Source organism: Dendronephthya gigantea, unplaced genomic scaffold (genome assembly GCF_004324835.1).
Source record: "Dendronephthya gigantea isolate DGI-Jeju-01 unplaced genomic scaffold, DenGig_1.0 000112F, whole genome shotgun sequence".
NCBI classification, from domain to species: domain Eukaryota; kingdom Metazoa; phylum Cnidaria; class Anthozoa; order Malacalcyonacea; family Nephtheidae; genus Dendronephthya; species Dendronephthya gigantea.
The window spans coordinates 207,444-230,284 of NW_021163122.1; the positions used below are offsets into that span (position 1 = coordinate 207,444).

General features: G+C 37.5%; 1 protein-coding gene across 1 annotated transcript in view; it reads left to right on the forward strand.

Annotated features, from left to right (window-relative positions):
- The window catches only part of LOC114535178 (neurogenic locus notch homolog protein 1-like), a 75,705-nt gene that overhangs the window by 38,504 nt on the left and 14,360 nt on the right, over positions 1-22,841 (forward strand). Inside the window, exons 5-10 of the mRNA XM_028556559.1 lie at positions 3,204-3,487; positions 5,854-6,228; positions 8,177-8,434; positions 14,370-14,484; positions 18,981-19,477; positions 20,317-20,446. Coding sequence (XP_028412360.1) covers positions 3,204-3,487; positions 5,854-6,228; positions 8,177-8,434; positions 14,370-14,484; positions 18,981-19,477; positions 20,317-20,446 — 1,659 coding nt within the window. The remainder of the gene's footprint in view (positions 1-3,203; positions 3,488-5,853; positions 6,229-8,176; positions 8,435-14,369; positions 14,485-18,980; positions 19,478-20,316; positions 20,447-22,841) is intronic.

A 22,841-nucleotide genomic window follows, 5' to 3' on the forward strand; every position in this document is an offset into this window, starting at 1 on the left:
GATAAATTGATTTGAATTTGACAAAGCAAACAAGATAATATATTAAGGTGGCTCGATACAGTTTTCAAAAAATCCACTGTTCATCACTTTGACACGTTCAAACAACGCATTTTTATTATTTATTCCAGAGATATTAGGGTTTTTATATATTTTAATGTTTCTACTTTTGAATCGTATTAGTTTTAGTATCAAATTGTCCGTTGCTATGGCGACATACGTGTACAAAATTCACTCAAAAATGACCAATTGCTTCGGATAGTTGGAAAAGAAGCACGGAGACCCCCAATTTCTTTTCGTGCATTATTTTACTTGGAAGAAAAACTAACAATCAGCAAAATATAAAAAAATTCTATAATGCCACATTTTTGAAAAATGGAAAAATGACATTTTCTTCGATAATTTTTTTTTGCTATTGTAGATTTTTTTTCTATTTTGCTAATTTTTAGTTTTTCTTCCAAGTAAAATAATGCACTAAAAAAATTGGGGGTCACCGTGCTTCTTTTCCAAGTATCGGAGGCAATTGGTCATTTTGGAGTAAATTTTGTACACGTATTTCGCCATAGCAACGGACAATTTGTTACTAAAACTATTACGATTCAAAAGTAGAAACATTAGAATATATAAAAAACCCTAATATCTCTAGAATAAATTGTAAAAATGCGTTGTTTGAACGTGTCAAAGTGATGAACAGTGGAATTTTTGAAAACCGTATCGAGCCACCTTAACTAGGTTTTAACAGTCACCATCATCAGAGGTTGAAATTTACACTGTTTGCAGCAAAAATCTTATTACTTTGTATGAGCACCCACTTAGCACTTTTGTCAGTCAGATCATGTTAATCAATGCTTGAATCTAGTAGACTCACTGGGGGGAAGGTTTACCTATTTACATTATTGTTTGCTATCATGAAAACAAAATAGACCAAACTCAAAGATTGACATTGCCAGGAATTTAATTCCTCCCCCACACAAGTCAAGAAAAATGTTTGCCAACGTTTGAGTATATAACATTGCACATGTAGCAAAGGTCTAAAATAGTATATTTGCTGTTTGTACCATAAGTTTTGATGGATTTATATGGCTCAGAACCTTTGGTAATCAGTTTATATTCGAGTCCAAAAGCAAAAAACTGAAATTGTTATAAAAGCCGGCTTACCTGGATGCTATAAAATAACAACCGAATGAGAGGCGTCAGCAAAGCTCAAAATCCGCCATCTTTTTGCGGACACGATTGCGGTGCCCGCGCCAAGTTTGGCACCGCATTATATTCTGCCTGTGAGTTTGTTTGTTCGCATCAATACGTTTCCTTAATCGCCAAGTAAAAATTCCTTGCACATACTTGGAATGCTTGGAATTTTTTCCTAATTATTACTATTAATCTTGTTGTACGTTTGGCAAATTCCTTTTTTAAAGGAACGTTCTTTTTTCAATTTCAATCTCAAACTCTGATAATTGCGTGTATCTCTGCTTTTATGCACCCAAGAAGGACAAAAATACCACCATTCGATTCAGCGTAAGAAATTATACTTACAGGTCTTAAATATATTACTAAACAAGAGTATTCGCAGCGATTTATGACGTTTGAAAGACAAACGAAATTGAATTGTTGACAAATCGCTCAAAATTACTATGCTATACTTTACTAGTAATAGTAAGTTTGGTCTTTGACATCTTTCATATCGTTGGTTTTCTCTTTTAATTTTCGTCCTTAAATAAGTGGATCGGTCTTACATTGCGATTTATTTTATAGTACTTTGAGCCAAATATATTCTATTTCGAAGGTTTTAAAGTATAGTTTCAATAAGCGAACTTTATGACAAATCGCTCAAAATTATTAAACAAATTAAAAATGCAGTACGCTTAATCCTTGACTTCTGTATCGTTGCTTTTCTAGTTTCCGGCTCTACGCCAGTTTATTCGTCTCACGTTTCTCTTCATTTTGATAGTATTCTTAGATAGTATTTTTAGCCTAAATATTTTATTTCTGAAGATTTTAAAACGGCGCAATTTTGACCTTAATGTACCAACCAACCAGGCTGCGGCCGACAGGAGAATGTAAGTTGGTGATGTCGTTAGAAATGAGCGGACGTTTTATTTCTAGACAAGCATTGCGGGCACCGCATTTTAGTACTGTGTCTGGTTTCGCCTGTGATTTCGCCTGTGACTTGACCTGTGGTTTCGCCTGTGATTTGGCCGGGAGGCGGCAGCAAGTCCTCCAGGAATTTTAATATAGCTCAGTGGGCGGTAGTCCCTAGAACCTGCCAAGCGGGTAAGAAACACCAAGCCGCCTGCGTCTACCGAATGAATGAATGACAAAAGTCGAGGCATCGACTCAATATACGTGCCCAAACCCCCAACTCGCGCGGCCGTATGTGCTTCCACAGGCTGTTGTCAAAAAAAGCACAAAATTTGCATTATAGAGAAAGCAAAATTCACAACACTGAAACAAAAGAGAAAACCTATCACAAAAGTTAAAGCATAGAAACAAACAAGGACGATAAGCTTTATCCCTTATTAACCAAAGGAGAACTCACGAAAACCATAATTTTAGAAAGCTAAAGAGTTTAACATTCTTATCATCAATACGAACAGGTTATTTAACTCTTTTTTTCCTAATTATGCAAAAAACGCTAACTTTAAAAACCTTAGTTTAATATTAAGATATTATTAATATATTATTACTTTATAGTATTAGTATATCTTATAGTAATACTTGTTGTAAATATAGTAATTTCCTTAAATTCCCAGTATATTTTGCCTTATATCAATGATTTTAATTTCTATTGTAATTCAGTCTTAGGACTGTAAAATTTGATCTATTAAACGAACAAACAACAACAATAATTATAGCATTCGGTTTCTACTTGATATGAGGAATTATGAAGCCGAAGTTAAAAAACCTTTTTACCGAGACCTCAAAAAATTATGTTTTGTAGACCCTTGACCGTCGATACTTTACTCCGCTTTGTCTCTACCAAAGTCGGATCCACAAAACATAATGGATGTTTCCTTCGGTCGCGGTAAATAAGTTTTACCTAAATATATTTTACTGAGTGATGGGAGTGGAAATTTTACATTCTCTCTCAAGTACTTGGTTCCAAAGTAACCGGTCTTGCTATAGGATAACTTTTTGATTTGATACGTGATAATTGTGAAACATATGTCCTGTTCATCAAAAAATTTTATTTTCACTTATTTTCTTAGATATATGCCGCGGCGGACGCACAACTAGGAACGATGACACTCGCAAAAGAGCGATTGATATGCGAGATGATGACATAGACGATCAAGATATTATTCCGCTGTACAACCCGCCTAAGCGTAATCTCATAGTTCCCTCGTGGCCGACACCCAGCGGCTTGACAAAGAAGAACGTAACATCGTTATGCAACAAAAGAATAAGATATTCGAAAGCCGGAGAAAGCTGTAGTAATGTAAATGGTGTTAATTTGGATAGCCTTGTTAATCAGTGCATTACTGATATCCAGGTATGTAAAAGACCCATCTAAATTCAAATTTGAATCACTAATATGTTACCTTTAGTGGTCCCTGTATTCGTCATTTTATTGGAAATATTTAGCAGACTCTATTGGTTGAGGTTCATTGGCCTATTTTTTCAAACAATAAGATCATGTAAAATATTTTTAAAAAAGGAATAAAGGGACCATTGCCATCCCGCATCGTACGAAAAGTTTTTGATCAAAAACTGTAAAAATATTGCCGTATTTTGCCATGTTAGAAGCTGTTTTAACCTAAACTCGTTTGCAAGGAGTTAACAAAATTATCAGAGATTAGCTTATTGGGTTTAGTCAATATATTTTAGGTATTTTTACATAGTCTAAGAGGTACATTTCTTAACGTAAAAAAAATTATTAACCTTATGTATTTAGATGTAATTATATATTATACACTTAATGTATGCTCCCGAGGGAAATAGTGAGTTTTGTTTTCCCAAGAGTCTGAATGTTTCCCGAGACGAAGTCGAGGGAAACATTCAGACTCGAGGAAAAACAAAACTCACTATTTCCCGAGGGAACGTACATTAAGTGCTTTGTTATATAGGAACAAAAGCATACATGTTACACAACAATTTTATATTATAAACACTTTACCATCAACAATTAAGCCTATGTGACCCGACTTTATAATGTAACAAACAAGCGTTCTCAAAACCTTCGCATGCAGCCAACGATTAAATTAAATTACAAACAATATTTTCGCTTTGAAATGTCATTTTTTGTAGAAGTTAATGGTCACATTTGCTCCGGCAAAAGCCCCAGAATTAAAATTGACCGTTTCTTGGCTGTGGGAGGCAAAATTCTGAGTCAATATAGGTGACTGTGAGCTGTTTGTAGTTTGCTTACAAACAATTTCTTCTGCTTCGTTTCGAGCTTCGTTTACAAGTACAATTTCACTTGAAGTACTAGCTTCTGTAAAGCAAGCGCTACTGAGCGAATGTGAAATTTGTTTTTGTTTCATCTCTGAGAGTCGTCTTGAATACGAGCGAATGCTACTCTCAGACTTATGCCCAGAGACACGCATAATATGACGAGCTTCAAAACAGTCGTCAAGTAAAGAGACAGCTGTCGCCCTAATACAATGATTAGTATATGTTTGTGAAAGTTCCAAATCCTTGGAAATCCGGCTCATTAAAGTTCCTAAAGTGTTTTTACCGACAGAACATTACAGTACCAAACATCGGAGGCTTCAGTAAAATGTTCCTTCGATTTAGGCTTCTGCCATAAACAAAACAGTTCAGGGTGTAGCTTTGCTAAATACAGTTCAAATGCCTTCACTGGACACAATGGGCCGTCTTGTTCGTACATACGACCTTCGCCAGTGGAATCGTCGGCGTTGTCATGGCCTCTGTGGTTTTTGTCTAGCTCGTCTGTCGCCTGATAAACAAACTTTTTTCCTGTCGCGTCAGTCTTTATGGCGAACGACTGCTTCGTGAAAAGTCGAAGGTTTTCTCTTCCTCTACGTATTAGATGAAACATGATGTTGAACCAAACAAATCTTTGAAGACTTTTCGGGTCTGGCACAGCAGGATTAAAGGACAACTGTATTTTTTGGAGATCCTCGCGCGAAATGGAGTTGTGATGTTCGACATTGCCAAAACCTTGCCGTTTCAGTTCAACAATTGCTGCTTCATAAACTTGATTTGATTTAGCAAATTCTTGATCACTAATGATGTTGATATTCCTTTTAAGTAGAAAATGCCTCTGAAGACCAAACCTCAAACCCATAAGAGCAGATTTTTTGTAGTTTTCGCCATTCTTTTTCCTGGCATTTGGGTAAAAAGCAGCTAAAAGCTTGTCGAGTTCTTCTTTCGACAGTCCTTCAATGTAATCAAGGTCTCTCGGTGGAGATTCGTCCGAAGAAATTTCGTTGCAAAATGCTATAAAGGTGGCCACAGCATTTTTTGTTGACTTCCGAGTGTTTTCTGAATCCTTTTTTTCTATTAAAAGTTGAATTTCATCGCTTGACAAGTTTGAGAAACGTTGTTTTTTTGTTTTCGGCTCCATAACTGTTTTATTTGCTATGAAGCGGGCAACAATTTTTCACTTGTTTCCCTGGCGGGAAACATTGCATTTATTTAAAGTCATGTGACCACGAATGAACCAATCACAATCAAAATATACAACACCTATATAACAATATTAATTATATGCACAATGTTGACATGCACAATTCGCTAAAAAAATTCTCGCATTCAAATTATCACGCATATTTAGGCTGCCTATGCTTCTATATGCAAAATTTCGCCCACAAAATGCAGAAAGATGCATCTGCTCTGCATGCATCATTATAGGTTGAACAGCTTGCAAATACAATCTTTATTATTTTTACATAGTTTACTGACGATCCATCATGGGCTGTTGCAAATGCTGGAGCTTTAAACACCGTGTGCAAGAAAAATGTTTATAAAAACATATCCTACTATAAGAACAGCACAGATGGCATCTTGAAACTAGAGACTAATATTCTAGATTCACTTTGTCCAAATGATTGCTCGGACCGTGGAAATTGTTCGAACTCAACATGCACTTGTTTTGAAGACTACACAGCTGCTGATTGCTCAATATCATTGAAAGATAGCCCCAAACTATATGGCATACGTAAATCGGGATTATGTGATGTAAGAAGAAGGCCGTGTCGCAATGTTGGTATTTATGCTTTTCCATTGTTGGATTCTGCGAATCTTACCTGCCACGTTCAAGAAATTAAGGTAGGATAGTTATGACGTCAGTGTACTAGATAATAAGTCATAATTATATAAGATGAGCATCTAAAATATGCGTTTTCCCCTAAACCTAAAGTTTACTTCTTCATAATTTGCTAGGCCCCAAGAGAAAAAATGCACGAATTGCACTCCCGGCCCAAAAGTTTTTTTGCCATTTGGATTTTGATAGCCGCGCCATTATTTTTTGTACTACGCTGCACAAATAGCAAAAAACTGCTATGTCTGAGAGAAATGATCGAGAATTTATGTTTTATTCATTTACATGTATAACATTTTGCGTGCTTTTACAATAAACGTTTACGGTAATTACATCACATTTTATCGTTATAAATTTAGAATCATGCACATTAGGGGCTGTTTACATGAGCCCGGTTACCCGAGATTCAACGAAGCGTGAGAGGACTTTGAGGTATTGAAATAAGTCTTTATGACACCAAACAAGCACGGTCGGCGTTAGGTCATATCGAACTAACGTACATGACGTCATAAAATTTTCAATAACCCTAACCCTAACCGTAATTAAGGTAAAGCCAGAGATACTGTTACATTAGTGTATGATCACTCCTATACTGGGTATGAGGGTAACGACATTTACACTTTCGTGTACATTTATAAATGTATAAATGTATCATCATTCATCGCCATTTTTATTTTATCATTTTTATGGACCAGCTCTGAAAAGACTTCATGTAAGACTTCTGTTATTATACTTCAGTTATTGCAAAATTTATGACGTCATGTACGTTAGTTCGATATGATCTAACGCCGACCAACAAGCACATGCTATTATTGTGGTGATTATACGACTGCCGAGATCATGTTATCTGCTCATTTCAATACCTCAAAATCATCTCACGCTTCGTTTAATCTCGGGTAACCGGGCTCATGTAAACAACCCCTTAGACTGTCCAGAAATAACCTAACAAAAACCGCGGTTAACCTATTTCGGGCCGAGGTCGAACCGCGGTAAGACCGAAGTTGAACCTCGGTCGTTTTCGATTTGATTATTGTGTTATCGTTCTCAGCGGTTCGTATAATTCCGTTCGGAAGCGAACGGCAACCGCGATTGAATTTTTCCCTTGCGGTCTTTTGCGGTTTCTATCGGTCGACCGCAATCAAATCGTAACTGCAGTGTTAGGTTATTTTTGGACAGCATTGTATGTGCTTCAAGGCATGCATGAAAAAGATTTTGAAATCAGTTTTACAGATAAATGCCTGACCTAGAGCCTCGTTCTAGTGCTATGGCTTATTTCCACAATTTATTTGAAAATAAAGTGTGGAAATAAGCCATATAGTGAAAATAAAAAAAAATTTCTCGTGCATGTGGGAAAAAGGATGTCAGTTTTGCAGCTTCGCACATGGCTTGTCGAAGTAAAGCTTGAAATTCATCTCATTTAACGTGGTTAATCATTTAAAATTGAAAGCAATAATCAAAAGGCTTTGTCAGGGCATTAGATATCATCTTCAAGGTTTTGTAAGGAATGAACAGGGTTATTCGTTTTATGACAGCTATTTAGCTTTCTTACATATCTTTTCAATGTGTTTACCCCTACTCATTATTTCATCAAAGAGTACTCCTAGGCACCGGGGAATTGATTTTCCAGTTTAGTACAAAGCGAAAATCACATATCTTGTTTTTAACTTTACTTCAGTCTTGGCAGGATGTTCTAGTTTATTATTTGCGAGGCATATATCATCATTTAATATATAAACAATTTCAGTGTAATCACCATGCAAAACAAATATCTGGGTATCATCGGCATAAAGATAGGAAGTTGTAATGCATAAGCTCTCTGATAAGTTGTTTATACGATAAAGTCCATTTCGAACGATAAAAAATTCTTCCAATTAATGTTCAAAAATTTCACCCTGAATTAATATGGGAGTAATTTAGCTCTCTATATTATTAATAATGTAATTGTTGTTGCCATAGGTTATTGAATCAGTATGGGACCCAGATAGTTCTATCACGTTGTTTCCTGGATTGATGATGGATATAACTGAAGTTAAATGTTTTCTTCCCGAATCACCTGTAAATATCGGTGACTATGGTAACGAAGGAGTGGCAGCCGCTGGAATAAAAATTGCAGTATCTAATAATCGGATAAACGCATCAAAAGAGTCCTTGTTGTTCATTACTTATGATTCCGTATGCCAAGAATGCAATGTTTCCACAGGATGTCAACTTAAGGTAAAGCACTTTTTGTATATTACAAAAAATCTGCGACATGATATTCTAATTTTAATTTTACCCACCACGATACATACCTTTACTTTAAAGTTACAGCGTTTACTATAAAAGTACCCAGATAACGCCTACCTTATGTAATGATATATTATTACACCATGTTGACAAATTGCTGAAACATTTCTAGCGTCGTCATCAAATCATCGCATGTATTTGAATGCCTTTCATCTGCAAAATTTGACCGAGAAAATGCAGGAAAACTCATCTGCGGCACTCATTATATAAGTTGACCAGCCTGCAAATAAAACCTTAATTAATTTTTATACGGCTTACTGACAATACATCGTGGGCTCTTGCAAATGCTGGAGCTTTAAACACGATGTGCAAGAAAAATGTGTATATGAACATATCCTAGAACGCGGACGTGAGATGAAAATTGCTACTAGTATGAGGAAACCAGTAATAATTAGTTTTACACACGTCTCGGACTTTTTTTTTTAAAAAGAGTCTATAATTTCCATAGTTGTTGGAAAACTGTGGTAATTAGAGCAGTATTACTTCACGTCCGTGTCGTAGATTTGGTGCATCTTAAACTTACCAATGTTTCCCTAATCAATCATGAGTATTTTTTCTCAATTAACACCTTCGTCCCATCATTTACGCGATTGGATGGTTAGGTGTTGGCTCGTCGCTCGCCGGAGGGGTTGCTTGGAACGAGTACTGTTACTTGGAGCCAGGTTAAGATCCCTACGGTATCTTAAGCTGAACACGCAAAAGTGATGTGAAACATTACCCCTCCAAGTAAGCACCCCTGACTGAGCCCTCTTAAGGGGCGAGCCTACAAGAACGGTGACCTCTATCACGATTGTGCCGACTATAAAGCGGACGTTGTTACCAGCCGACATGGTAGCACAACGTTAAACCAAAGACGCTGCACCTTCTCAACAAACTGCATTGTTGGACGTTGTTCGCAGCTTCTATGGAAGCACAACGAGACCGAACCAACCTTGGCGCCGAATCCCCTCGCCACATTCTGTGTTGAGAACACGCCTCGTCGACAAGAGCCAGGACATTGTTACCAGCTGAGATGGTAGCACAACGTGTATAAACACGGTAGCGCACCTGTGGGGTTAAATTCCTTCCCTCGCGACTAGATGGTAAAGCAGCAATTGTACGACTCGTGCGAAGACGTTGTTGTCAGCTGGAATAGCAGCACAACGTTCATCTTCGCCCATCCCTAGGGCTGACCCTTACCGCCCGTCCCTATGATGCAACTGAACATGGATCGACAAGATGGCGGACCGGACGACCTGACACAAAGCGAGACAACCCGAGTTCTTTTATTGCGATTGACAACCAAACTTATATACACTGTTTTTTGGGGGGTTGTCTGTTTTTTTTTGGGGGGGGGGGGTTTGGGTTGCTACGGTGTCAATTACCCTCAGCGGAGTGTCGCTTGGCCACCTACCAAACCAATCCTCATAATCACATGATCCGAAACACCGAGCTGGTGTAGTCGCGGCACCAATGCGTAAGCGGTGGCCGAAAACTTACCCTCCAAACCAAAGTGCACGACAAATAGACTATAGGATCGTAGGTACCGGTCGTTGTCAATTCGCCCGAGCGCAGAAAACTGATGAACCCGGTACCACACGCCCCACAGAACAAGCCGTCCCGATAGCTGCGCAGGTCAAATAGCGAGTATATCCGACGATCGAAGAATGAGGCTGTTATCGGTAAACGCGGCCGACAGGCGAGACCTTGAGTATGTTTTACCCCGCAAAGGACCTGTCCCAACCAGAGGCAATTGGAGAGAGGATTCCCGAAGCCGTTTTCGATTAAACTCACAAAAAATCAGCGATTAAATTTTCCTTACCAGGTAAATGCAGGAAAAGCTCTCGGACTAAGTCCATGATAGTATCATCTTTGCAGGCACCAGATGTAATGATTTGCACAACACTCTCCTTGTATGCCATACCGAAATGCAGTTGTCCTGGTAATTACGCTACCGAGAACCATTCCTGTCGGTAGAACCAGCCGAAACCTGTGTTACCGCGTTCATGTTACGCGCGGTCATGTTACCGCAACCGGAATCTAGCTGAATACCCAGAAAAGTCAAGCCCGTGGTTGGCCACTTCCACTTACCAGGGGCCAGAGGCACACCGAGTGCCAGCGCGGCATCCTGAATGGCATCCGAATCGAATCTTCACAAGTCGATGTCCCTGCCGGACCCAGAGTAAAGTAATCGTCAAGGTAGTGGGGCACATTTACCACACCGTATTGGTGTTGCAAAATCCACTCAAAGAGCTCAGCTAATGGTTAAAAATCCACTCAAGAGCCCTCAGCTCCCGGGTGCGAACCGAGGGCCGAAAGGTAAAGCTAAATCAACGAAATATTTATTACGCCATCGCATTCCCAAGAAATGCTGGTCGTCAGAATTAATAGGTACAATACAGTACGCCTTCTGAATGTATAACTTATGAACCGAATAGCGTCTCGAACTGAACTATAACTGAGAGGAAAATCGGATTTTGATATGCCATCATTGACAATGTGATCTAGCGAGAACGATAAGTCTAATGAAATGTCCTAAATGTAAAGCCGATAGCTGATGTTTCAAATATTTCGGAAACAAACATAGTTGACAGTTGTAAAGGTGAAGTGAAATCACCCGTTTTCCTGCTGCTTTCCGTTGCATTAAGTTATAGACTTTCACAGTTTAGTTATACTTCATTATAGCTAAACCTTCAAATCATCAAAACAGCCCAAATAATATAAATAACCAAGCAGTGAACGTCGAATGTTGTTTTTCGATTATTAAATTCATGCAGTGATTGCAGTCGACTATATATAAACATTTAAAGTGATATTTGTTATATTAAAACTCCGAATTACACTTTTAAGGACTCTTTTGGAAGTTAAAACGATGATGTAAAGCCTTAAATAGTCGGTCACGTCTTCGCAAAACCGAGCAAAACGACATACTGTACCAAGGTCATAAAATGTATTCGTACAGCAAACACGAAATAAACCTCGAAATAAACAAAATAGACTCCTACCATTTCAAGGATTATAATCGAGTTGTTCCTTTTCACCGCTAATTCCTCCAGCAACTTTGGATTCTGCTATGTTCTCCCGGGTCCCGGGTGTAATTCCTAATCTCCGGGCGGAATTAGTACCCTCGCACGGTGCTCCGCACCGGCTCGGGGATTAAACGCCATGAGTCCGGTCTATTTTTCTTGGGAATATCTCCAAACCGACTTTCATGCAAATTAGGCAATGGTGGCACGTCGAAAGGTCCGACCACGCGATGAGCCTAAATTTCGCTCATGAGGTACTTGTCAATCACCTCGGGGTGTGCCCGTGCTGACCACCAGTTGTCCTCCGCTGAACGTAATCGTACATGCTCTGAATTAAAACCGACGTTCGGGGGATAGGTTTCGCTTTGAGGACACATGGCGCTAGTGCTCGAGCACCGGTGATAGCACTGGCAGTCTGGGAACGAACAGATGTGGCGGAAGCGCCATATCTGTTAATTGCTGTTGCAAAACCCGGCGTTCCACGAGGGACAGAGCAGCTGACCGGCGAGGCTTCCCTGGGGTTTTTCGCGAAATCTTCTTTTACCTACCGTATTAGCAGGCGTATCCTTTTTAATCAGGTACAGCTGTCATTCATTGGTCACCGCCGTATGGTAATGATACAAGTCGGGCCTAATCATACTCCAATCGTGAATGTTGCTAGCCGGCGCTTCTCGATGATACGCGTGATCGTAATAAAACCAGCCCATGCCACCGAGCCGTAACATTTAACCGTAACAACGTAACATTTTGGTTAACCGTTTTGTACTAGCGCTAATTTTCGTGCAAGGCGACATTTTACTTTTGTTTCGGAGCTCTCAACTGCAACCATCTGTAACAAATTGCACAAAATACAAAGGAGATATGAACTCGCTTCACGTGGTAAGTATCGCTAATGAAAAACCGGCTTTAGTCGGAATGAATGAAGGAACATTCAACATACCTTGACTTTGGTCGTTTCCTACCTTTGCCGCCGGACGATTATTCCGAAATTTGTTTTCCGGGTCACCGAGTTGCTCTAGTTGCTGGACCCATATCCGTATAATTTTTTTTGTTTATACAGCTAATTCAAAAAAGGTATTCCTTCAAAAACCTTAAACTCTAAGCACTCAAAGAATAATGGGAATTTGCATAAAATAATTATAAAGAGTGCCAATCAAACTTTTTAAATGCAAAACTCAAAAGGAAATACTTCAAGAAATTTCAGCAATTTTTTCTTCACGTTTTGATTGCAGTAAAACTTTTGAAATACAAAATAATTATATAGGAAATACGGTGCTTAGGGGTAACGAATTTTATCCTGATAAAGTGATATTTGCTTGACATGTCGATTTTCCTCAAATATGAAACACACTGTAGCTATTAACTCTCTCAATTTACATGTTTTGAAGAGGAAGCTGTTCGTACCTAATTCGTCTAGTAAGCGTCCATGACTGGGAATTTTGAATATGATGCAATTAATAACGGGGAATTTCGTTTTAGGCCAATCAGCAAGTTTGTTTACATTTTCAAGAACCCAACTAGAATGCATAAATTTTGATAAAAGATGCAATATATATCATTTTACATGAAGTATTGAAAATTTAGGCACTCTGGTAAATTGAACTTGCAAAGGGTACTTGCATACTTTATTTATTTCGTATTTGAAAAGCGGGAAGGATGAGCTGTATTTGCATAATTTTCATTTTTGTATGCCGCTTATTTTTTAATTTTTAGCTTTGTATAATTTTCGGCTTTTTATACAAACGCATAAACCTGTGAAAGGGTATTACACCTTTGTTTTAACGTCAAAAAGTGTTTTTGAAAGTGTAATTTGAATTTTGATATAGAAAATACACACTATATTAAAGTATATAAAACTTTTAGCCGTCGACGGCATAACAGAATAAAATAACATTTGGACCGGGTTTTTTCTTTGTCTCTGAAGATTTTGTACTGTTTTAATCGTTTGAAACTTCGATTTTAAACCATTACTTAATTTCTGCCATCAGTGCTATGTTATAATGAAGCAAAACTGGACGGGTAATGTTTACACCAGCTTTATGATTTTTTTTGTATGGAAAATACTTTGTAAAATATAATAAGACTGATTTGAGTTTTGTGCCATTTCATAATATAAGTTTAGGTCAGGTTAGCAGGAAATTGTTTACTTGGTTTGAAATAGCGAGGGGTTGCTGCATGCATGTATTTCTAGTTTAGCTTTCTAAATGACATCTTTTATAATTCGAATGATTTCAGAATAGAATGATATCGATCAAAATCAAACTTGCCCAGTTGAATGGAAACCACGGAAATTGGAGTTTGTTATGAGCCTAACGATAGTAAATGATAATCTTCATTCAATTTCCAACCGGTGAATGGAAATAGAATTGCTTTTCACAGGGAATTTTTGAACACGATTATTAAGTTATTTCTTAAGTTAAATCATGGTTAAATGACATAGAATAAATATTTAGCCGGAAAGCTAAATATACATTAATTTATTTAGCTGTGTAAAGATGAACTCGCTAGTCATGACGTATAGCGCGTATTTAATTTACTACATAATTATTAAAAGGCTGTCGATTGTGCATGTAAATGAACGCTATATCTTCAGCATGTGTAAAACAATCTTTGAACTGAGAATTTAGAAAGCTCATTCGCGTAATATAGTGATTTTCTGTCAGTATGTATTTCCAAATACAAGTTCCCTGGTTTAAAGTTTTGCTAGAAAATTGTAAAACCTGGCACTAAGTATAGAGTTGTATTTCAATAATATTAATTTATTGCGAAACCATCAACTTACAACCAAATTAATTACAGTGAGATCTAAATTACTTATACTAGACAATATTATAACAATAATTTTTTTTAACTAAAAGGCTGATGCTTGTTCAATTTCTGGTCATTGTTTCGCCAAAAATGACAGCCATCCTGACGACTGGTGTCGACAATGTTTGCCTAACATTTCAATTTCGTCATGGGAAAACCGAACAGGTAGGCCTAAAAACATAAAAATGCATTAATGTGATCCTGTAATTTCAATAAAGGAAAGTCGTTATTTGAGTTATTTAGAAGGAAGAGACAAATTATACCGAACAAGACGCCTGTTCTGGCGTTAACTCCGGCGCACGTGCCAGTCTTCAATATAGAGCTTCTGAACATAAACAATACAGTTCATATTCGCATTTAGATGCCTTGCGAACCTAAATGTTCGATCGCGAAATTCAGAAGCACATCGTACTTTAAAAAGTATAGAAGTTAAATCGTTCAAGAATGTAAATAAACGGTATGATACATTCGCTTTGTCTTACACTTTGCCTTTGGAATTCGCGCTTATATAGTTATATTAAATCTTCAATCCTGTGCAAACTACGACGAGTCAAAGCGCCCATACACGACCACATCATCTTGTTAAACGGCGAAATAGCAGCGATATTACTAAAATAGGACCAGAATCTACACGTATTAAATATATTCTTACCCCAATTCAGTCTAAACTTAATCGAAAAGCATGAAAAGAACGGTTTATTTGTTCCTCTTGGAGGAATTGCCGTATCATGCGAGCGAAATCGAATCGCGCATCGGAAAATTAGCCAAAGCTGTGCACCACAACTCTTGGGAGACAAGACTGGGACATAGATAAATCCAATCACATACACATTTTAAATACTAGAATGTTTCGCGCCATTACAGACTTGCGACGACGAAAAATAATAAAAAAAAAAATAATAAAAAAAAAAACAAAAACAAAACAAAACCGAGGCGAATTTTCAACTCCGTCGCTGACGCCGGAGTAATAAATCGATTCATAAGCCCCGTTTAATTACACTACACTCAATTTATTGGCATGGCACAGCTAAAATTCGTACCGTACTAATTTTATTAGTGTTCAGGCTACCAAAACAAAGGCCGAACAAAAATAAAATAAGCACGGGTACCCATTTTAGCCGTACCGTGCACATAAATCGAGTGCAGTGTAAACGGGCTGATAGTTACTCATGAAATTACATGCCAGAGGAACAATGGAGGTCAATATGACCGGCGTTTTACGTTGTATATTATTTTTGCAAACATTGTATTTTAGAAAACCACTCTAAAATAACTTAGCATTTAATGTAGTATAAGAAATAGACAAAATAGACAAAAATACTTCTCGACGTATGGAACTGAGGGCCTTCGTCACAAGAGTTAATTGGAAAATAAACAAGGGAGGACACATGTTTTGTATGGGGGCAAAACAGGTAATAAAATTGGGCTAATAGAAAATTACAAATCCAAACAAATTGGAAAACATTATGTTGTCAAAGGGACGCCTGATTGTGGGGTAAGAATAGCGCGCAATGAGGGACGCCTGATCAGCAACGAAAATACAGGGTGTATCAAAAAAAACGCAACCACTTAATATTCATGAATATACTCTTTGTTCTACAACACAAAAGACGTTTGGCCCCTGGAATGCGAGAAAGCTTGTAATCATATTCTAGCGGCACAATCGTCGGTAAACAAAGTCGGGTGCGTAAACCAACGAGCTGAATTGAAAGTGTTTAACGGGTAGAATTGCAATTTATTTTACTAGGTCGACAGTAATAGCATTCAAGTTATCATGCACGACAATAAAAACTCGTTGTTCGGTTGTTAGCTGCACCATTATTAGTTTAGCTGATTTGACTATTAGCAGTTGAACTATACGATTAGAAGCCATTTTAAAATCCCAGGGGCATAATATATTTAGAATATTTTTTTTTTGTTAAGTTTTTTTTTGAGACACCCTGTACATTACAACATGGTTTGGTGTAAACAAAGAAATGGGAATCATATTACTCTGGGCAAGTAGCTTAAATGAAAGAGAGTCTTTTATTTATGCCAGAGGGATGAAGAGTGCCAATCCAAGACTGTGGATGAGTCGCATTTCTTGTCGTTTATGGCTATTCTTAGAGCCTGAAATGCATGGACCACGAAGCCTGTTTAAAAATGGGGGGCTCGGGATAGCCTGAGAACATACCCTACGTGGGATGTAGCTAGCTATTAGGTGGGAATGGTAATTTTTCATGTTTGCCTATGAGAAAAGTGGGGGGTCCTGCCCCCCTTCCTGTTCCGTGGCCGCTGAAATGGGACAGACGGCTCTACATAATAATAATTTCCAAGACACAATGATTACCAGAGGTAAGGTGCCTGGCAACAAGGCTTGGTGTTATCGTGGTTGTTGACCGACCTACGGTGCTAACCTTACCCTAAAAGATCTTCCAGTTTCACCGATATATAGTAAATCACATTTGTTGCATGAGATGCAATAAATGAGCTTGGAAGAGAGACATGTGAAATGGTACCTCATGAAAAACTTTGAAAAACTGGGAGCCGAAATAAAAGTTCCTGGATCAGTAAATGAGCATGTTTTACATTGGCTAATGCCAGAGAGGAATGTGCCATTAGGCTCTGAACAGTTTTGCTGTAGAGAAGTGTGATGATGTGTTGGAACTAAGGGAGCCTAGAATAAATGCTGGGGGTGCTGGAGACAGGGTCTCTAAGAGTTTCTAAGCGACAAATGTAGTAGGCCTTAGATAAGGCAGTGTCAATAAGAGAGGAGGGATAGCCGCGCCACAAAGAATGTTCTCATATCCAGACATTTGGACTGGAAGTCATCATCTTCACTGAAAAGGCAGCGAAGACGAAGGAAATGCGAGAAAGGGATAGACCTCTTAGTATGGCTGGGGTGGAAGGAAAAATATAAGAGGTAGCTATGGGAGTCAGTGGGCTTGTTTAACATCGAGGTAGCGACCCTATTGCTATTGATGGAACCAGGATACCTAAGAACAACACACTGGTTGCAATGATCTCCCACGTGAATTGGAGTGCTGGATGAAATTCCTCAACAAATTTAATGATTCTCTCCAACACAGCACGAGAAAACGATGCTGTACCAGGTCAGTCATCAATGTACCTTCCCAGGTAATCGGGTGGAGGGCATGTGTACTGTTCATAGATTTGTTTTTCCACAAAACCAACAAACAAATTAGCTTAATTCGGACCTATTTTAGTTCCCATTGCTACACCACTTATCTGTTGGTAATGCTCAGTTGTCGACGGTTCCTGAGTAAGGCGTTTTTGTCTAAAAGAATTTGAGGGCCTTCAAACCATCCTGGTGGGGGATGACAGTGTACAAGGATTTGACATCCATTGTGAAAATGAATTTGTGGGATGATTGAAAATGGGATCCAATTTTCTTTCGGCTTGCCCTGTTGTTTTACAGCAGGAAATAATGCAATTCATTCGGTCGTTGAATTCTAGGTTTTATTCCCGGCGAATAAAGCGTCGAAAGTCGAAACTCAACTCTTTGTTACGCTCCCGTCCCTTTTCGACTACTAATCACACTAGTCCTGATGATCTCACCAATTTGGTTGTCAGGATTCCTTCCGATTTTTCCCTCTCTGATTCTGAGAGATCCATGTCCTTGCCAAATGTGTCAAATTTGTTTCTCCTCGGTTCTCATGTGTTTTATCTAGTAATCTTAAAAAAATCCTCCTGGTTTCCCCCACAAGCTGCCTTTGGGCCCCTAGTTCTTCTCATTAGACAATGATCGACATGAAATAGATCAACTTCCTAAATTTAGGCCCATAGGGCCATTTTTTGAGGCTCTCAAGTCTCTTCGTGGTCGCACCGACATTGCCATCAAATCTGCTGAAAAGGGGGATGAATCAACGTCGAGAAGTGTTTCTGTCTATTTTAGACAATTGTTATACTACATTTGATGCTAAGGAGTGCGGCTATTTTAAAGCACATCTTGGCCTACTGTTCAACACACTATAGTGTGTTACTCGAAAATGATTAATTATCAAAATAATAATATTTTTAAAACATATACAGGTGTTTTCAGTATTTACTGATTGAATTGTGCAGATTTCAAAATATTTTATTGTCATAAATTTTTCTGATTTTTTAGGCTGGCAGCTAGGTGTGCTATTTAGAACAACCTTAAGGGGTGTTGTTGGCTTACCATAATTAAGAATCAAATGTTCCTCAACATGTTGCTGTTTTTTAAATTGCAACCAGAAACGAATTTAAGGCGCCTATTGATAACTGCCTGTCAAAAATTGTCTGACCCATGCCTAAGGTCATCATTGTAATGTCCCTAATTGTCCGAAATGGCGGACAAGTTATTCCTTTCAAATGGAAAAATTACAAGAACCAAGCAAACTATTCAGAATTTGTCACCTAAATTTTAGAAGTATCTCTGCTATATTAGGAGCGTTGTTTGAAAAAAGAAAAAAAAATCAATTTCTCTTTTTTAAAGTAAAGAGCGAAAAGTACAGTTAACTAAAAATAAGGAGGTCTGTTTGATGAAAATCTTCTGAATATACATATACTGCAATACGCAATTTAAACATAAAAGGAAATTTAGAAACTTTCAAAATACTTTATATTTAAACGGTTATAATGCGCCTTGAGCTTTATGTATTGAGAATTTGAGTAAAATTTGTATAATTTCCTTTTAGACAACAAAAGTCCAAAGTTTAATATTTCAAAAACCTTTTACGCTTTTCTTGGTAAAGAACTCCGCGTACAACTCGATGCTATAGATCCAGAGAATAGAACAATCCGTTATTCTTTTACCTTGCAAAATACTTCACTTGGCGCATCGTTGACAGAAAATGGATTTTTTTCGTGGACCACCAAAACGAACGTCTCAGAAGTATTTATGTTCAAAGTAACAGATGAATGTGGTGCGTACTCATCTGTTAATGCATCAGTTGCTATAAAAGATTGTCCTTGCAAAAACAAAGGAGAGTGTTTTCCTGACTATCGTTATCTTGATGGAGCAGGAAACTTCACGTGTTCATGCCCTGTTGAATACACTGGTGTGCTGTGCGAGAATGATGTCAATGAATGCAGTGTTTCTGAACCTTGCTTCAATGGAACTTGCAACAATGAAATACCCGGGTTCTCCTGTTCCTGCTTTGCTGGGTATACTGGTCATTTTTGTCAAGCTGAGGTTGTAATTTTTATTTTTAAACATAATTTTATTTTTAAACTTAACTTCAGACTACTTGAATTATTATGATCGGCCATGACCACAGAAATGAATCTGTATAACTACCTGTTTTCCACTTCAAAATACATTATAATGACATTCTGATTAGCTAAAATCGGACTGATCAAGTCATGTACGTGGACGTGGTGTTAATGATTTTGTCTTTGTAGTCAATTCCAGTCACTTCAGTCATTAGCTTATGAATTATACAACACAACGTTACACGGTAAAATTAAATGTGGCCTCGCTGTTCACCCCTTTTACAAAAGTATTTACGAAAGATAGGGCTCAAAACGTGAAGGTTTTTCGCCGGCAGAATTAACGGGGTTTTTTTCTTGTGGCGTTCGGGCGTGTACACGAGTCTACTCGGTCTATTGTCACAGAATAGCCATATTATATATTGTGTATAATTATTGTCTACTCTGTGCTATTAGGACAATCCACTATAATGTCTATTCTGTGCTATTATTATTATAATTAAGGTTGGTAAGAATTAATAATAAAATATACTGCAACGTTTGCTAAGCCCTGAATATCTTGTAAATCACAAATAATCACATAGTTTGACTACATTCTCCGCACGTTTTAATTTCAAACATTAATTTTAAGGGTTATTTTAGCATGCTAGCCATAGCCTCTATCGGTTCAAACTTTTATTATCAACTCTTCATGCACAATTGTGAAATAATTTTGCCACTCAGCGCAATCTGCTTCTTGCACGAATACCGCCCTATTGTTTGATCTTTGCATTTTGAAGCCTGATAAATAATTATTTTTTCCACGTTTTTATTATTTTTAAGATCGACGAATGTGCCTATCAACCTTGTTTTCCTGGAATTCTTTGTACAGATTTAATTGACTCATTTAGTTGTGGACCTTGTCCGAAGGGATATACTGGTAATGGAAAAAACTGTACCAGAATTGATGGCAGTAAGTGTAATATGCCTCTTTTCATCGTGATGGATTAACCTTAACCGTACGATAGCTATGAATAAATATTTCCTTTTTTATTTTGAAAAATCATCTAGTTCAGAGCCGCGCAATATTCAGGAAATCCCTGCATGTCCCAAAAAAGGAAATCCCTGTGCAAATTTCTTCAACACAATTTCTTTAAAAGCGTTCCCGAGTGTTCCTGAGTGATGAATTGTTGTGTCTTTATTAAATCTTTTATGATAAAAACGTTGAAACAGTTGACTATACTATTTTGAAAACTATTTTGACACGATTTGAAAACAACATGCGACTGCGCATGAATTCTGGTAATTGATTAAATTATTTAATATCATATAGTTATGCATAATTTTTATATAGTTATGCATAATTTTTATATAGTTATGCATAATATGGCACGTGTCTCTTATTCTTTATGTATATTATTAATAGGTAATAGCATAGATTCTCGTGCAATTTTGAAAACCATGCCCTCGTGAGTGTTTTCAAACACTTCAAATTGCACGAGTCCAAAAAAATCACTGCTGCATGTTTTTTCAAATTTCACTCGAAACCATACGATTACCTATACAAACGATAACAAACTAGGTTTTAATGGTAGAACGACGGAATTATTTATTTAGCATTTCTAAATATTTTTAGCTTGAAGCTGAACCTTGAATAAATAAAACTTTTCCAGTATTAAACGTTTTACAGGTTTTAAATATAAAACTTCACCGAGATCTATCTAAAATACACACGTTTGTTTTATCATGGCGTTTATATAGTAACAATTTTACGATCACTGATAGGTATAGATATCGTGGGATTTTTCTCAGCACTGGTATTGTTTGACACAATTTCTTACAAATGCAGCCGTATATTCGTTAAAGTGAAATAAATGACTCATAAAGGGACTCATTAAGTGCAATTTGTCAACCGTCTAGTACCTTGAATTGCAAAAGGTATACAGTTCAAAAGATAAGTTTTCTAGTTTCCGGTTCAGACGTTTACCGATGTCAAGCGTTTCAGTTGCCTCTGTCAGGTTTTTAAAAAAAAATAACAAAGAAAATCTTTTTGGATACTTTTGTACTTTTCTTCTTGTTATGAAGACTTTTACCTTCAGTATTCTATCTATTTGTGCTCCTGATCATGAAAAGTAAGTGAAGCGAAAAGTGATTTTCTAAGCTAAATGGAAATAACCTGCGATTTTGTCAACACCAATTACAGTACTGCTCAGAAGTAACCTAATGCGGCGAACGCGTTCAAACGCGTTCCCGAACGCGTTCCGAACACGTTCCGAACGCGTTCCGAAATGCGTTCCGAACGCGTTCCAGAACGTGTTCTGAAGTCTGAACGCGTTCCCGAACGCGTTCCAGTGTTTTCACTTAGACGCTTCGTGTGCCTTCGGAAATTCCGAATAAATTATCGAACAGCCAGTCAATATGCTTAAGCTACGGTTCGTTAATTCCGCTTTTAGCTTGCAGGACAAGCGCTATTTTATTTCGCGTAAAAATAAGCGCATGTGTGACTTGTGTATCTCATTCAAAAATAATAGTAATATGTATGTAGCATCTTAAGAAATTCGGACTTGATGGCCTTAGGATGTGCTAGGCTTAACCAAAGCCAGTATTTGGCTGGGAAAACGCTGTTAAAATTAAATGACTGCTATCACCGTCTTTGATCAAAGAAACTTTCGGTAGTTAAACCATTGTTGTTAGTTTTTATTTTGTATAATATTAAACAGTGTATACAGTAGTCACGGTAATTACCGTATTTCGAATTCTATACATATCATACTGTGCCTTACATGTAAAACAAATGAGGTTCCGATATTGTGAAACGAAGGTCTGATCTCATGCAGCTAAGCTATTTTAGCTAACAATTGCATGTTTGTTCATACCTGCACTTCATTCCTTGTCGGTGACAACACAGTATTCAAACTGTATCGAAGTCCTGGAACGCGTTCTGGAACGCGATTGAAACGCGTTCTGCAACGCGTTTAGAACGCGTTCTGGAACGCGTTCGGAACGCGTGTTTGATTAGGTTATTTCTGAGCAGTATACTGTAAGATATGAAAAATTATACCTATAGGTAGGCTTTCAAGAATACGGATATACAATTAATAATTAAGGCAGTTAAAGTTGAGTTTTATTCCCCATTTCGCTGTTATCATTTAAATTTTGGGCACTAAATCTATATACATGCGAATAATGCAAACTTTGGGTAAATTTAAAAACTCGACTTTTTTCAAAAACCTTTAAAAAGCAAAAATTTGGTCGAAAATTTGAAAATAATTGCATCTTATGCACTAAACAAAAAAGAAATATAATAAATAAAAAATATTAACTGTATAAATTTGTCGTGATATAGGCTAAAGGTTTTCGCGGCATTT